The 18,773-nt window shown below is 40.2% G+C and overlaps 1 protein-coding gene across 16 annotated transcripts in view; it reads right to left on the minus strand.

Moving 5' to 3' along the window:
* Window positions 1-18,773, minus strand: part of TMEM164 (transmembrane protein 164) — a 165,784-nt gene that overhangs the window by 64,007 nt on the left and 83,004 nt on the right. For all 16 annotated transcript variants that reach the window (XR_009050277.1, XM_057718214.1, XM_057718212.1 and 13 more), the window contains one exon: window positions 5,195-5,261. Coding sequence is in view for 15 of the 16 variants with exons in the window: in XM_057718212.1 (XP_057574195.1) it covers window positions 5,195-5,261 (67 nt within the window). In the remaining variant the exon portion in view is untranslated. The remainder of the gene's footprint in view (window positions 1-5,194; window positions 5,262-18,773) is intronic.

Consider the following 18,773-nt stretch of genomic DNA (forward strand, 5'->3'; position numbering starts at 1 on the left):
TCTTTCCCCATGCCTCAGATCACGCTGCTTCCTTGTGCCATAAATATCCTGAGCCCCTCTCCTTGGGGGAGGTGGAGTTGAGACTTTTTCTCCTCCCCTGGCTGCCTTGTGAATACATTTTTCTCTGCGGCAAACCTCAGAATCTCAGCGTCTGGCTTGCTGTGCATCGGGCAAATGAACCTGGTTCAGTAACACTAATACCCACCTCACAGGGTTTCTGTGAAGATCAAAGACTAATAATTAACAACTGATGCTGACTGAGGACTTCCTATCTGCCAGGTGCTGTGCTACATGCTTTACATATATGAACTGATTTAATCCTGGGAACAGCTTTAGGAGGGAGGCACTATTATCACCTCCGTATCAAAGAAGAGAGCACGGGAGCCCGTCCAAGTTAAGTAACCTGCCAAGTTCCCTTCCTCCCTCCCTCTCTCTTACACACACACACACACACACACACACACACACACACACACGCGTGCACACGTGCAACACAGCCAGGGTACGAACCTGGAGGATCAGGCCACCTACCTACAAGGAATTCTTAGTAGTGGTGGAAAAGGTAAGAAATACACATAAAATCTAAACACTACGAGGGCTAAAAGATGTGACAGAAGCAGTGTCACAGGATATCTTCCGGTGATTGGCAATAAGTGGCAAAGTCTATACATATGAACTGGAGTTCCTGACTCTCCATCCTGCTCTTCAGACTCTCAGAGAGGAGTTTACTGTCTCCTACCTCCACGCCTCTGGCCCTGGTACTCCTTCAGTTGAACTGCCTCCTTCCTTCGCAATTTGCACGCACATTCTAATAGCCCCTTTCAAAGTTTGAGTTCAGGCTTTACTTCTCCATGAAGCCTTTCTGGGACCACCTTATCCAACGACCTCTCCAGGAAGCAATGCATTAGAGTGCAAAGTCCTCAGGTTTAGCTTTAGTACTCAGAAACCACACAACTCTGAGCAAGTCATTGCGCTTCTCTGAACCTCAGTTTCCTCATAGGTAAAACCGGGTTCTTGTGAGAATTAAAAACATCCATAAATAACCTGGCACAGGGTAGGTGCTCGAAAATGCTAATATGAATCCTCTCCCCATCTTTTTACAACTCGGAACAATTGCAATTTAGCAATTAAGCCCAAATTGCCTCACAATGTTCTTTGCTCACAATTTTGACTTTAACATTGCCATGACTTCTCAGGCATTTATGCCTTATCTTTCTAAGTAAACTGCAAGTTCCTTGAGGGCCGGGAACATTCTCTGGTTGCTTTGGTATCTTCTGCAGCAAACAGCACGATACGTAGCACAGAAAAGTGCTCAAAAAAAATCTGGATTGACTGGTATGGCTGGGCTGGATTCAAGGAGGATGTAAGACCCTCAAAGATTAATCTTAAAGTACAGGCGGTAACTAGCCACACTCTAGGGTAGCCCCTAGAATTTGGTGGAAGCCCGGGTCTTCTCAACACCCTCCACATCCCCGCACACTTTGCATTCCTCTGATCAGAAACATGCTGGCCTTTGTCGAAGGTTGAGGTGCAATTTTGCCCAAATCACTTCTTCAGAAAGCTAAGGCCTCTTTTGAAAACAAGCTTTTTCTATTTTAAGGACTCTCAAGAAAGCAAAGGGACATTCTGTCCCTAGTTCAGGTCCAAAACCCAAACTCTAACTTTCTAAAATAGCTCAATTTGCCACTCACAGAAATAACTTTTCTAGGTCAATTAGCATGTTTCAATGTGCCAATTAGCAGAGTGCAATTCTCGAGCCGACTTGCATTGGTGACGGCAAAGCTCTCCCAGCAGCACACGTGGGGACAAGGTGTGCCAGAGGCGGTTACATCCCAAGAACATTGAGATAATGATTGTGGATGGGGAGCAGCCGCCCCGGTAATGAAAAAATCATTACCAACCTCTTCTACTCAGTCTGAGAGTTAGGAACATTCCAGAGAACCATCTAACTGAGAAAAAGAACTGGGTAAAAGGGGTGGGGTGGTAAAGGAGGAAAAAAGGAATTAATGTAACAGATCAACATGGATACTCAATAATGGGCAATTTTGATAATGAGATAATAATGTACTTGAGGCTTTAAGCCTTGAAGAAGAAAGGAGCTTGATGAAAAGAACCATTATCATTCTCTCCTTATTATTCTAGTAGAAGACAGATGGCTGCAAACAGAAACATAGGCCAGCCTTGAGTCTCTGGTCTGAGAAGGCGGCTGATACAGTGTCTTAAGTTTCTTTCCTATTTCCAATCTCCCTTGCTCAGAACACTTAGCATTCATAAGAAACTGTCATGGGCATTTGAGGGCAAAAGGCACAGGGCTGGGGAGGCAGCTTGGGCCCAGTGCCTCATTCTGAGGACCAGACCACTAGCTTTGCAAGATAAGAGCTGTAACGAAAAAGCTAACATGCAACCAAGTTCCATGGGCACCCTACTTAGCCCCCATCTCTTGGCGTGCACTTTCCAGAAGGTGGTTTAGCCTGGAATGGAGGATATTCTTTGCAAAGTCCCAGGCATAGATAAGGAAACCCATCACCATTAGACCAAAAAGCCACCAGTTATAACAAGGAGCTCACAAAATAGGCAGCTCATCTATTCTCCAAGCCATGGACAACTGACAGCTTGGGCTGGGGGATCTTAACATGGGATCCATGGATGGGCTTGGGGGCAAAAGGGGCAGGAGATGGCAGTCTGTGTTCCTCCTGAAATTGTATGCAAACTTGTCTCTGCATCTGGGAAGAGGCTCTATAGTCCTCATCAACTTATCAAAGAAGCCTATGACCCAACTCTTTTAGATGGAGAGAAGCTTAGCAGCATCTCTAGCATCCTGACTCACTAGTATTCAAACTCACCCTGAGTTTCAATCAGACAACAGGAAAAGGGCTCTGCAGTCTGAGTCAAGAAACCTGGGTTCCAGGGGCACCCACCTTGGCTTCTTAAGCAAGTCATTTATCCATCTCAGTTCCCCCTCTAGAAGATTAGACCAGACAAACTTTCAGCTCTCTGCTAATCTAATAATAGTTCCGTGATGCATTTCCCCTCCTTCCCTCCAAGAAACAAAAGCGAAATCGCCTTTAAGACACTTCATCTGAAGCCAGAATGAGACCTACTCTGAAATCCTGGCAGCAAAGAACACTTACTTGTAATATGGGCCACTGGAATACACATTCCTTCTTCTCAGGTGTCAGCTTCTAAGATGAAGAACCAGGAGGAACTTGGACGTGGGCATTCTCTAGCTGGTCTGCAAACCCCAGTGCCAATGAGGCACAGGACAGGGTACTACAGCACATGGAAATTCACTGAAGACTTAAATCCTTTAGCTGACTGTGGCAACTTCCTCCAACTCCCTCACTCTCTGTCTTTATATATGTGAGTGGATGTATGTCTGTGTTACTGGTATACGTACCAATTAGTTCATTCTATTTTCCTTGTTTCCTCATTATAGCTAATGAGGAAAAAAAAGATTTAAAAGATCAAGGGCCAAGAAGGAAGGAAGGGCAAAAGAGAAGTCAAAAGCTGACTTCCTGCCTAATTGGATCACCAGGCTTAAAGAGCTGCCTACCTTCCTGTGTCTTATTTTAAGTCAATCTGAGTTCAAATAAGGCGTTGCAAAGCAAAAAGTCCTGAAGGCCAGGGTACCCTAGGAGGGGTCCCAACCATTTAAAATAACCAGACCAAAGCCAATTGTCAAGACATAGGCAAATGGAGCCACCACCATGCGCTTTTATGAGCTTTGTTTTAGAAAAAGAGCACAAGATTATTTACCAGAGTGTGATTGGAATCACGAGTTAAGAGAGAGCTCATCAAAGAAGTTTCAATGTTAAGGGGAGTTTTATTTGGAAAGTATTAAGTGTCATAACAAATCTGCCATTAGAGAGGGGAAGAAGGGGAGAAGAGGAAAGGAAAGGAAGGAGAAAGGAAAGGAGGGAGGGAGGGAGGAAAGAAGGAAGGGAGGAAATTTCCACTGAGGTATATATAATCTGCACCTAGAGAAGTATAACAATCATAAGGGTATACATGAGTATTTGTGGAGAGGGAGTGACTAAATCCTCGGGGAGAGTGAAGTGTAGCTGTGCTTGTAGAGTCTGGACGCTTACTCTCTGCTCCCAACTCTGCCACTTAGAATTTGTGTGCCTCCCTGAACGTCAGTTTCTTCCTCTATAACAAGAGGCCAAAATACTCGCCCTCATACAACTTAATATCTACCTCACAAAACTGTTATTTGAAAAGACCTTGTAAACTACAAAATGCTATCCAAAGAGGAAGGATTATCATTTTGAGATTTAAACTATGATCTTAATGCATGAGGCAAATTTAAGTCATGAAAATAGAAAGCAGTAGGAAGCGTTTCACAGGTGATTTCTTTCCCTGAGCTTTCTAACCCAGCCTGCTAATCCCTCTGCAGCCCCATATGGAAGTCTGAGGACAGGGCCCTGCCACCCCAGTCCTACAGCCCCTGCTTCTCTCTGCACTGGCTCATCACCCAGCCACCTGCCACGGTGGGATTCTACCAGCTAGCCCCTGGGGGGATGTGTGGGCCAGACTGCCCTGTGGGTTTGGGGGAACAGGGAAGAAATCCGATTCTTGCCCAAAGGGGCCTTTGGCAAAGAAGACTGGCTTTGAGGCTCCCCAGCAGATTACTCTGGACCAACGTGGCTGAGTCCACACTAGAGGCCCTTAAAACACCTGGAAGCCTCTGTTGACTGGGTGGGGGGCCCCTTTCTCTTCACTAAACCCTTCCAAGAGCTTCTGTAGGCTTTTTTGGTCTGTTCTGGTTCTGGCATAAACCCTTATTAAAGCCCCCGAGTTCCACACAATATTCTCACCCCCATCAAGCTCCACTGCACCCAAACAGGGCTGCATCAAACCTCAACACCGAACGTGTAGATATTTAAAAACTTACATGGAGGGGTAGGGGGTAGACGCTACTAGGTATAAAATAAATAAGCTATAAGGATACACTGCGCAGCACAGAGAATATAGCCAACATTTCATAATAACTTTAAATGGAGTTTAATCTATAAAAATATTGAACCACTATGTTGTACACCTGAAACTAATAGAATACTGTAAATCAACTATACTTTAATTAAAAAAATAAAAACTCACATAGGCTAAGGATGAGGACAAGCACTGGATAACATAGGAACAAGCAAATACCATTTCGTATGTTGCTGGTATGGTCCTAGAAGAGGCTACTTACCAGCCGCGTATTTACCACAGGAAACAGCAGGGCGAGAAGAGCTCCATTCAACATGTGCATCTGTAGCCTGGAGAGGAGAAAAGATAAAGTGCAGGTCACAATCTGACTCTGATGCAGACACAAACAAAAATGTGTCAGGTTATGGATGCCATGCCAGGTGGGAGAGCATGTAAACAAGTGGCTCTCTGTGTAAAACGGCACTGGAGTTGGCACACGTGCATAATAAATTAAAAGCAGCATACTTTGCATTAACTGAAATGTTCTGAAGAGCACCAGCGCCACCTCAAAAGCCCCCAAACACTTCGTGAACACGCTCTGGTTACAACACTTCATTGCATAATGAGCTCTGGGCTCCCTAAACATTCGGTCAGTACCAATCTCAGCTCCAGCTGTTGCCAACTCAGGCAGCATTACAAAGGGGCACTGTGGGAGCCAGGTGTTATCACACTACTGTGTTATTACAGTAGAGACCTGTTCCTTAGAGCAAGGCTGCTTATTTCCACAGCCATGTCCAATCCTTCTCCCCAAACAGAGACCTAGGTATAAAAAGCCTAGCTAATACAACCCAGGAAGCCAACTGCAGTGTTTTGCAAATGCACTCTCCCACTTTTTTAGAAATACCTTCAGTGGCTGCTGCGGGAGGTGGGGAGGGCAGAAGTGGCAGCCTTCCAAGCTTTCTTTGATCTATTTTACATACTGGGTTCTGTGACTTAAAAGCAAAACAAAAAAGAAAAAGGAAAAAAAAAAAAAAGACAAGAAGAAAACCACTGGTCTTCAGCATCGGTAGTGGTACTATTTCCCAATTCCAGACTTCTTAAAACCCACATTAAGAACCCTTTCCAAGTCAAGAACAAGCAAGTCAGGAACAAATTCTGCTTGTGCGAGCTGTGGGGATGGATATAAGTATCTTCCTTCATCATTCAAGGCAAGTGGTCCTTTACTGCTGAGGGAGAAGCAAAGAATGACAGTCTGTTCCTCTTGGAGAAAGGCTAATTTGATAGGTCACGTACAAGCACCGCTGAGTCAACATGCCTTTTGGCCCTCAAGCTCACTCTCACGCTCTCTCTCACACACACACACTCACAGCAGCCTCGCAATACCAGGATCTCTCTTATGCCCTGACTGGGTCCTAGAAGAACTTTAAGTTCTTGTCTTGGAGCTCACAGACGTGTGCCTAAGACTAAGAGATGATGTTATAAGAAGCCCCAAAGGAAACAGCACACAAGCCCCAAGGCTGCTTTTTGTTTCTTTCTGCTGCGTGTTGTTCCCAACACTGTGATGATGGTGATGATGCCACTTGACACGTTCCAGGCAAGTATCGAATAACTGCTCTAAGTAAACTCTCTCACTGAATTTTTACAGCAATCTCATGAGATGGCTACAATTATTTTTCGCATTTTGTGCATGAGGCAAACAGGCTCAGAAAAGGGAAGCGACTTCGTCAACGCCACACACAGGATAGTACCGCTGCAATGCAAACCCAGGTTTATCTGACTCCAGACCCCAAACTCTTATGTCCCTCTCACTGTCTTAAATCAGAGCCTGCCTCCCTTCCTCCACTGCAAATATGACCTCAGGTGGAGAGTCAGGGATGTTCCATTTTCCTTCCTTTTGGTTTCAGGGGTCTCTCTTACCACCTCCTTCACCCCCTGCTCCAGGCTCAATAACTTTCAGGGGATGACTGTCGAGAGACTCCTCTTAGGCCGTGCCAGACCAGCACGCCTACAGTTTAACAGGGCTTAGCTTGGTCCATAAAAGGGAGGAGGCACACCAATGCAATGTTATTCCGGTCTCCCCGGGCTGGCCAGGCTACAGAGTTTTTTACAACACGGTCGTTCAAGGGGGCACCCCATGCTCTCAGTAACTCACTGCTGAAAACTGGCTCAAGCCTCAATGCCTGGAGCAGGGGTCATTAACAGCCATTCCAGGGCTGCGGTGGAGTAACGTGTGGCCTAACTCTGCCCCTGGACCCTCCTAAGTGACAGCCACAGCATAAACACTCACTCTGGGAGAGGAAAAAATCTCACTGATAGTCGAGGTAAAGCTGAATTCTAGTGCCAGGCTTTGCCACTGGCCTTAAAAGAATGCTGGCATTTACACAAGGCCAAGTAGATACTTGGGCACCGAAAGTAAAATCTTGAGGATAATGGAGCTGATCCCAAAGGCCCATGGAAGGCCAAAGATGTAGATGATAAAAGCCAACAACAAGATTCAAAATAACAATACATTCCTAGATAAAGACAAGCCTTGTTCTGGGTCCTCAAAATTCAGTTCCACAAGCTACATATAGGCCAAAAGGTAAATTGTCCTTAAGATATAAAAAGGTAGTGCATATCACTAATTATAAAAAATAGCTAACATATATTGAGCACTTTCAACTGTCAGTTGACTGAAAAGTGAATTCCTAGAGTGTTTGAACCCCCAGGTTTTTTGAGACAGTATTAAAAGCTTGAGAACAGGGATGATGGATGGCACCAGGTTGGGTACTGCCATTCTTTTATTTTCCTTCATGCATGTTGTTTTCAGATCCAGGAGTGTTCTGCCACTTTTGCTACTCTGCCTGTTCAAAAACAGTAGGCAAACTGGGGCAACTATTATAGTCATCCAAGCCCTCTGCCGAAGTTCAGGTAAGCCAGGGCAGAGAGCAGGGTGGGAATGGTTTTTCCCCTTGATAGGCAGGGGAGAGGACTTAGGAGGGCAGGAGTGGATGCCTTTATTGAGAAGCAGCCCCAAGCACTCCACTGGTTCTCAAAAGTGGCTGCCAGAACAGCATCATCATGTTAGGAAGTTTGTAGGAATGCAGATTCTTTGGGCCCCACCTTATAGACCAGAAACTGGGGTGGAGCTCAGCAGTCTGTTTTGATAAGCCCTCCAATGATCATGAGGCATGCTGGAGTTCTGAGCACCAGTGATCTAGAAAGTGCCACTGCAGTGATTACTACACTTTGCAGCTATAGCCTCATGAGTTTAAGAGTCAGGAGATTAGGTGGTCCTCATCTCTTGGTGCCTCCTTGCCTTGGAGTCTGACATGAACAGGTGAAGTTTCTTCATGAATATTTTTGTTAATGGTATGCTTGCTATTATGGCCAATATGTAAATGTTACTCTGAATACATATTTATATACCATGTTAGTGATATTATTTGAACATTTGTATGCGTATTTGTGAAGTTGTTTGCATCAGTTATTTTTTAAAAATTTCAACCTAAGTTTTCTAAGAGGTATGTTGAATAAATTTTAAAAATCCAGCTTAAGGGTCACGGCAGCCTTAGTTTTGGGAAAGAGCAAGTCCGAGACAAGTTCTTTCACCAAAGACCTGATGGAAAAGTTTCCATTTTCCATGGTGACTGACTCTCATTTTAAATACATTGTGACTGTGAGTTATAGGCTGCTTCATGTTGCAGGTCGGGGAACCCTCCTAGGTTGGTGTGAACTGAGACAACAGACCCCTCTTCCACTCATCATCTTTCTCCTAAGGTCACCTCTTAGAGGGTCTCTTATTTTCTTTCAGAAACCAAATGCACAGCTTTGCTCTACTATGGAAATTCTACAATCTTGGAAATCATTAACCAGTATCAACTATTAGTCGCTTTTTAAAGCCTCAAAAGTGGAATGGGATGGGGGCCAGTGGAAGCTTTGTTTGGTTCTTACTTTACCCAAACTGTGTATAAAGAATAAAGTTAGCAGAATGACACCACAAAAAAAAAAAATCTAACATATATTGAGCACTTTCATGTGCCGATCACTGGACTAAGTATTCAAATGCATCATCTCATTTAATCCTCACAGTTTATATTATAATCAGTATCATCTTTAATTTCATAGCTGAGAAAACCAAAGCACTAAGTGATTAAGTGATTTGCCCAAGATCAAACAGATAATAAGTGGCAGAGAGAGAAGTCATACTCAGATTTCACCAAGTTTCAAGCCTGTGTTTTTGCTGCTGTACCCTGCACTTGAAATCTCTGATATGAACATTACACCGGTTCTGTATGTGTGTCAGTGTGTTTGTGTTTGTGTGTGTGTGTGTGTGTGTGTGTGTGTGAGAGAGAGAGAGAGAGAGAGAGAGAGAGAGAGAGAAAGAAAGACAACAGACCAGGCAGGAAAAAGGATTCTGGGATGCCCATGGGGCAGGGAAACTCAAGAGCAATGGAACCCCTTGTGTGTTGTGGCAAAACTGCCCAATTACACAGCTGCAATTCCCTCCACAGACCGAAGACAGCCCAACAGGTAAATGACTGGCCACATCAGAGGCTAAGGCTTTTGTTTTTGCTTTATACCACCTCCAGCCTGCCACTCAGATTTCTATTAGGTATTGGAAATGGGAAATGAGCCACTAGAACATCCAGTGAGAGTTCCCTGGTCTGTATGATAGGAATAATAATAGTACCTACTCAGAATTATTATAAGTAGTTGACATGTATAAAGTGCTTAAAAAAGTACATGGAACATAGTAAGAGTCAGATACACGTTTCTTAAATAAATGAATAAATGGTAAAGAGCTCACCTAAAAGCCTCAAGATTAAAAGAGCAGAGGGATCATGAACCATGGGGGAAAGCTGAACTGTTTTAAAAATTCAAAGTGTGAGAAAGAGGTCGGAAGAGAGCAAAAGGACAGACTGAATGCCAGAACCAAAGAGTAGATCTTGGAGATGGACTCCAGGTCAGTTAATCATACTTATGAATCTTCTCCTTACTGGCTAGAACACTTTGCCATTACCATTGTCACAAATACTCTGTCTGCTTTTTTTGCTCCTGTACAGGATACTGCGCTAGGTTACCTTAGTTAGTGGCAACCTGGGGCAATATGGCAAGTGTTATGGGTTTGATTCTCTTTCAGGTCAGTTAAATTCATTAAATTTAATCCACAAACATTAGTCCATTAGTGTGTGTCTAATATCGTTCCAAGTGCTATAGAGAAAAGGACATCAATGTAATTAAGACCTAGTATTTGCCTTCAAGAAGCTGACAATCTTATTGAGAAGCCAAGAAACTAAATAACTAGAGGAAATTGTATTATAACGGTTAAGAATTTGGTTTGGAATCAAACCTAAATTCAAATCCCAGCTCTACCACTTATTGGCCGAGTGACTCTGGACAAGTCACTTAAAATATGTGATTCAGAGACTTCCCTGGTGGTCCAGTGGTTAAGACTCTGTGCTTCCACCGCAGGGGATACAGGTTCAATCCCTGGTCAGGGAACTAAGATCCTGCATGCCCCACAGTGTGGCCAAATAAACAAATAAGTAAATAAATTTTTAGAAAAATAAAGAAAAAAAATGTGATTCTGTCTACTCAATAATAAAATGGGGCTAATAACAGTACCAACTAAAAGAGTTGTTGAGAGAATTTAATGAGGTAAGACCATGTAAAGTGATCAACATAGTGCCTAGGACACCGTAAACACTCAGTACATGATAACTATTATAATCCTTAATAAAGCAGGGTACATGAATATCACATTATTATTCATAACAACAAATGAAGCTATTAAAAAACCCTCATGAGATGACGCATATTTGAATTTAGCACTTGATTACAACAAAGAATCAAAAGATATGGAACAGGGACTTCCCTGGTGGCGCAGTGGTTAAGAATCCACCTGTCAGTGCAGGGGACACAGGTTCGTTCCCTGGTCCGGTAAGATCCCACATGCCACAGAGCAACTAAGCCCGTGCACCACAACTACTGAGCCCACGTGCCGCAACTACTGAAGCCTGTGTGTTCTATGGCCGCATGCCACAACTACTGAGCTCGCATGCCTAGAGCCCATGCTCCACAATAAGAGAAGCCACTGCAATGAGAAGCCCATGCACCGCAACAAAGAGTAGCCCCTGCTTATCACAACTAGAGAAAGCCCATGCACAACAATGAAGACCCAATGCAGCCCCCCCACCAAAAAAAAGATATGGGACAAATAAAGTTCTCTGAGTGCTTGGAAAAGAAAATTCATCAAAAGGTATATTCAAAACAAATTATAAAATATTTTGAATTGGACAAAAATTAAAATACAACATGCCAAAATGTGTGAGATGCTTATAACATGAAATTCTTATATCAGGAAAAAAGTATGGTCTCAAAGCAGGAACCCAAGATTCCACCTTAAGACTCCAGAAAAAGAAGAGCAAAATAAACCCAAAACAAGCAGAAGGAATGAAATAATAAAGAGCCGAAATCAATGACAGTAAAAACAAAAACAACAGAAAAATCAATGAAACCAAAAGCTTGCCTTTGAAAAAGGCAATATAATTGAGAAATCTCTTGGCAGAATGACATGGATAAAAAGAGAGAATGCAAAAGTTATCAATATAAGGAAGGAAAGAAGGGATATCACTACAGACCCCCAGGAATTAAAAGAATAATAAGGATATACCACAAATGTTTCTATGCACATAATTCAACAACTTAGAAAAAATGGAGAATTTCCTCTAAAACCACAAACCACTAAAACTCACCAAAGATGAAATAACCTGAACAGTCCTATTAAAGAAATTGAATATATAGACAATGGAATATTATTCAGCCACAAAAAAGGAAACCTTGCCTTTTGGGACAACATGTACGGACCTTGAGGGCATCATGCTGAGTGAAATAAGTCAGACAGAGAAAGACAAATTACTGCATAATCTTACCTATACGTAGAATCTAAAAAAACAAACAAACGAAACAACAAACTCATAGATTCAGAGAACAGACTGGTGGTTGCCAGAGTCAGGGAGTGGGTGGTGGGCAAAATGGGTGAAGGAGGTCAAAAGGTACAAACTTCCAGTTATAAAATAAATAAGTCATGGTGATGTAATGTACAGCATGGTGACTATAGTTACTGTATTGTATTATTTGAAAGTTGCTAAGAGGGCACATCTTACAAATTCTCATCATAAGAAAAAAATATGTAACTATCTGTGGTGATGGATATTAACCAGACTTATGGTAGTGATCATTTCACAATATACACAAATATCAAATCGTTATGTTATATACCTGAAACTAATATAATGTTATATGCCAATTATATCTCAATAAAAAAGAATCTGTAGTTTAAAATCTTCTGAATATGACTCAGATGGCTCCAGTGATCAATTCTACCAAGTATTTATACAACTCGGTCCAGAAAATAGAACAGAAGTAAGAATTTCTCAACTCATTTTTATGAGGCTATTATTACCAAAATGGTGGGGGGCAGGGGGGGAGGAAAAGGAAGCAAACTAAAACTAAACTAATATCCCTCATGAACACAGACACTACAATCCTCAATAAAATGTTAGCAAATCTGATGCAGCAATATAAGAAGAACACGACTCTATGACTAAATGGGACTTGTCCCGGAAATGAAAGGTTGATTCAATATCTGAAACTCAATTAATGAATTCCACCAAATTAACAATGTAAAGAATAAAAAGTATATGATCATATCAATTGATACAGAAAAGGCATTTGTCAAAATTGAACATCTATTTATGACAAAAAGAAAAAACCAACAAACTATCAATAAGACGGAACTTCCTCAACCTGATAAAGGACATCTAAAAAAATACTATGCCCCAAATCATACTTAATGATGAAATACCAAATGTTCTCCCCATTAACATCAGGATCAAGACAAGGGTGCCCATTCTCAGCACTCCAACTCAACATCATGCCAGTAGTCTTAGCCAGTGCAATAAGGCAACAAAAATAATAGACTGGAAAGGAGGAAATAATACTCTCTCTGTTTGCAAAGAATTATATTTGTAGAAATCCCAAGGAATCAACAAAAAAGTTCCTAAAACTAATGATTTTAGCAAGCTTGCAGGATTGCAAGGTCCACAAACAAACATCAATAGCATTTCTACATAACAGCAGTGTAAAAATGGAAACCAAATTTTTAAAATATTTACTATTTACATTATCTTCCCCTAAACTGAAATACTTAGGTATAAATCTAACAATATATGCACAGAATCCATACACTGAGAACTGCAAAAATTTGATTAAAGAAATCAGAGATCTAAAAAATAAAAAGACATACCATGTTCAATGATTAAAGGGCTCAACATAGGAAAGATGTCAATTCTTGCCAAAATTATCTATAGATTCAATGCAATTCTGATCAAAATCTCAGCAGGATACAGGCAAACTGACTCTAAAATGTATATGAAAGGGCAAAGAAAGAATAGCTAAAATAATTCTGATAAAGTAGAAGGTAGATGAAAATCACACTACCTGATTTTAAGGCTTATTATATAAAATTTATAAGCAATCAAAACATTGCAATACTGGCCAAGAAAAGACGTATCAATCTACAAAACAGAATAGTCCAGAAACAGACCCACACTGATAGAATAATTTGATTTTTCATCAGAAGCTCTGTAGGCCAGAAGGCTGCGGGCTGATACATATTCAAAGTGCTAAACTGGGGGTGGGGGGTGCTTGTCAACCGAGAATCCTGTGTCCAACAAAACTATCCTTCAAAACTGGGAGAGAAATTAAGACATTTCCAGTAAAGCAAAAACTGAGGGAGTTGGTTATGACTTGACCTGCCCTGCCAAGAAACGCTAAAGAACACCAGACAGTAACTCAAAGCTGTATGAAGAAATGAAGATCTCAGTAAAGGAAAATACCTGGGCAATTATAAAAGCTAGTACTAGTGTAACAACAGTTTGTAACTCTAACTTTTTCTATGTGATTTAAGAGATTAATACCTTTTTAAAAACACAATTATTAGTCTAAAAGCTAGTGTTACTGTAACTTTGGTTTGTAATTCCACATTTTGTTTTCCACATCATTTAAGAGACTAATGCATTTAAATAGATTAAGTTTTGGGGCATACAGGTATAAAGATATAATTTTGTGACATTTCTAAAAGGGGTGGAGATGAAACTGTAAAGGAGTGGAGTGTTTGCACATTATTGAAATTAAGCTAATATAAATTCAATGTAAAATGTTATAATTTTAAGATGTTAAATGTAATCCCCATGATAACCACAAAGAAAATAGTTGGAGACTATATGTAAAAGGAAATGATTAGAGTATCAAATTGTTACACTACAAAAAAAAATCAACTAAACACAAAAGAGGACAATAATGCAGGAAATGAGTGACAAAAAGTTATAAAGCATATAGAAAACAAATAGCAAAATGACAGAGTCCCCGCTTATCAGTACTAACTTTAAATGTAAATAGATTAAACTTTCCAATCAAAAGACAGAGATTGGCAGAATGGATAAAAAAAATATGATACAACTATATGCTGTCTACAAGAGACGCACTTTAGATCCAAAGACAGAAATAGGTTGAAAGTGAAAGTATGGAAAAAGATATTCCATGCAAATGGTAACCAAGAGAGCAGAGGTAGCTCTATACTAACATCAGACAAAATAAACTCTAAATCAAAAGAGTTCACAAGATGAAGAATATTATTTATTAGTAAAAGGTTCAATATAGCAAGAAAATATGACAATTACAAACATTTACATGTCTGATAACAGACCATCAAAATATATGGAAAAAAAATGACCAAGTTGATGGGAGAAATAGACAGTTCTACAATAATAGTTGGAGACTTCAATACTCCACTCTCAATAACAGAACAGTCAGACAGAAGAAAAGCAAGAAATTAGAGGACTTATAAGAAAAAAAAATCAAATTGTACACTTTAAATATATGCAATTTATTGTATGTCATTTATACCTCAATAAAACTTTAAAAAATAATAATTGAGTTAACAGAGCCTGTTATCTTATTAAACCAAAAAAAAAAAAAAAAAGAAATTAGAGGACTTGAACAACATGATAAACCAGCTAGATCTAACAAACATATAGAGAACACTTTACCCAACAACAACAAAATTCACATTCTTCTCAAGTGCACGTGGGACATTTCCCAGGATAGACCATATGTCAGGTGGCAAACTAAGTTTCAACAGATGTTAAAATATAGCTATTACACAAAATATCTTCTCTAACCATAACAGGATAAAATTAGAAATCATTAGCAAAAGTACAGTTGACCCTTGAACAACATGGTGTGTGTGGGGGGGGGGGGGGTAAGAGTGCCAATAACCCAAGAGGTGGAAATCTGCATATAACTCTATAGTTGGCCCTCCATATCCAAAGTTCCATGTCAGATTTAACCAACCACAGACTCTATAGTACTCTACTATTTATTGAAAAACTTCCATGTATAAGTGGACCCATGCAATACAAACCCACGTTGTTCAAGGGTCAACTGTAAAGTGGGAAAATGCACAAACTTGTGAAAATTAAATACATTCTTAAACAATCAATGGATCAAAGAAGAAATCACATGGGAAAGTAGAAAATGAAATGGAAATCAAAATAATAATAAGATACTATCTCACACCATTAGAATGGCTACTATCAAAAACAGAAAATAACAAATACTGGCAAAGATATGGACAAATTGGAACGGTTATACACTGTTGGTGGGAATGTAAAATGGTACAGCTGCTGTGTGAAACAGTATGGCAGTTCCCCAAAAAATTAAAAACAGAATCACTATACGATCCAGCAATTCCAATTCTGGGCATATACCCAAAAGATTGAAAGCATGGGTTCCGTGGGATATTTGTACACCCATGTTCTTAGCAGCATTATTTACAATAGCTAAAACATGGAAGCAACTCAAGTGTCCATCAACAGGTAAATGGATAAACAAAATGTGGTATATACATACAATGAAATATCATTCTGCCTTAGAAATTCTGACACGTGCTACAACATGGATGAACCTTGAGGACATTATGCTAAGTGAAATAAGCCAGTCACAAAAGAACAAATACTGTATGATTCCATTTATATGATGTACTTATCTAGAGTAGTCAGAATCATTAAGACAGAAATGCTGGTTGCCAGGGACTGGGGATAGGAGGTAATAAGAGTTATTGTTTAATGGGTACAGAATTTCAGTTTTTGCAAAATGAAAAGAGTTCTGGAGATGGATGGTGGAGATGGTTGCACAACAACATGAATGTACTTAATGCCACTGAACTGCATGCTTTAAAAATGGTTAAGATGTTACATTTTATGTTGTGTATTTTAACATAATAAAAAATTTAAAAAGAATTGAAAGCAGGGGTTCTATGGGATATTTGTACACCCATGTTCTTAGCAGCATTATTTACAATAGCTAAAACATAGCAGCAACTCAAGTGTCCATCAACAGGTTATTCATAGAACTGTATACCAAAAAGTCAACTCTACCATATGATAAATAAAATTCAAAAATATATGAGAAGCAAAACACTGAACTCTCCCAGCCTTAGCTTTTACACCTACAAAATAAGTGACCCTAGATTCTAAGCCTTATAAATAGTGCTTTTTAACTCTAGTTTTAACACCAAAATTTTCCAACATACAAAAAAGTATAAAAATAATATAAAAAGAACCTCTGTGCCCAGGATTCCACTTTAATATATTTGAACATTACTGATTTAGCTGAAGTCCCAGGTAACCTTCCTGAATACCATTCATCTCCTCTACTCCCTAACCAGATGGAGCCTTTATTCTGAAAGAGCTGGGGTCCTTCCTATGTTTTTATACATTACTACATTTGTATATATCCACAAACTATATACATTGTTGTTGCATGTTTATCCCATTAAAGAAATGATAAATGATATACTCTATGTGTATGTGTGTGTGTGTGTACACATATTCATCCCCTTCTGAAAATTATGTTTCATTCAACATGGCTTCTTCTGATTGTCCATGTCTGTTTTTTACTGCTGTATCTTACTCAATTGTATGAATATATTAGAAGTTATTTATACAGTGTCATGTTGATGGAAGTCTGGATCTACTTTTTTCCCTTCAGCCAGGAACTAGGTTAAGATTTACTTTCTGTACGGAATTCCCTGGTGGCACAGTGGTTAAGAAGCCGCCTGCCAATGCAGGAGACACAGGTTTGAGACCTGGTCCAGGTAGATCCCACATGCTGCGGAGCAACTAAGTCCATGTGCCACAACTACTAAGCCTGCACTCTAGACCCGTGAGCCACAACTACTGAGCCTGTGTGCCTAGAGCCTGTGCTCTGCAACAAGAGAAGCCACCACAATGAGATCCCTGTGCACCACAACGAAGAGTAGCCCCTGCTCGCTGCAACTTGAGAAAGTCCGCACACAGCAACAAAGACCCAAAGCAGCCAAATAAATAAATGAATATTTACTTTCTGGAATTTGTATTATAAAAACAATAGCTCTATCTCCATCATCCCAGAACCTAGGGTCCTTCCACTCTGACCTTCTGTTTCCATAAGCCCTTGGTCAGAGAGTACATACATTTTGCCCACTGTGTAAGGCCCCACAGCACAAGCCTGTCATGTAGCAGGGAATGCAGTTAGGATCTTACACCTTTTAACTCACTTATCAGAAAGCATGCCAAAAACCCTGAATCTAGGTGGAGGTCATATCCGTGCTTGGTGTACTGCCCTGTTCACCTTTATATATGCTTGAAAATTTTCAGAATAAAAGTTGGAAAATAAAAAAAAAGGAAAGAAAAACAAGTAAGTATAACAGGAAGGCTTGGCTGGCTTTGCCTGTGGACACAAAGATAACTTCCTGGTTGCAACTGGTGGTTTCCCACTTCCTTGTTCTGGACCAAATGGGGCCACACAACTGCAGAGGCTCTAAAACCTTTCTTCCTGTGAATTTCAGGAAGTTGGCCAAAGGCCCCATCTGCAAAGTGCTCAACTAATAAAAGGGGTTACTTATCCAAAGGCAGTTTTCACTCTGAAATTCTATATCTGCATGAAAGCAATTTTCCTTCCCTGGGATCCTATTTCTAACAGTTAAGTTAGTACACAGCTGGTGAAGCGTCAGGACAAGGATAATGCTATATATTATTAACACTTTTTGATTACTTAGTCTATGTTAGATTTCATGCTAAGAGATTAACATGGATCATCTCTCATCTAATTGTCACCACCAAAGAAGTAGTTATTATTTATAGCCTTCTTTGGCAAATTAGGAAATAGATGCTAAGACTTTAAGCCTTGCTCAGAGGCTTAAGAAACAGCATAACCTAAAGCCATCTACTTCCACTGCTCTCTTCAAGATTTCACCAAATCATATCTATCCAGCAAAGCAAAGCTCGAACAATAGGACATGGTTTAAATACATCATATTATGTCCATTCAAATGATGAAATACTATGCAGTCATTAGAAATCATGTTTAGAAGAGTACTTAATGACATGGGGAAATAATCATGGCATAATAACTTCCAATATATTACAAAGTAGCATGTATAGAATAATCTCAGTTTTGTTTTTCAAAATGGGCATATATACACAGAAGACTGAGAAGAAATTATACCAACATATTAACTGAGGAATTATCAGTTATTCTTATTTTCTTCTTTATTGTTTCTTTTCTGTAAGTGGGCATGGATTACTTTTAAAATGGGAATGAAACATGTCTACTTTTTTCTTTTCTATTCTTTTCCTTTTTCATTTTTTTAAAATTTTTTGGCTGTGCCGTGCGACACGCAGGATTTTAGATCCATGACCAGGGATTGAACTCGTGCCCCCTGCAGTGGGAGTGCAGAATCCTAACTACTGGACTACCAGGGAATTCCCCCTATT

This window comes from Hippopotamus amphibius, chromosome X (assembly GCF_030028045.1).
Source record: "Hippopotamus amphibius kiboko isolate mHipAmp2 chromosome X, mHipAmp2.hap2, whole genome shotgun sequence".
NCBI lineage: Eukaryota > Metazoa > Chordata > Mammalia > Artiodactyla > Hippopotamidae > Hippopotamus > Hippopotamus amphibius.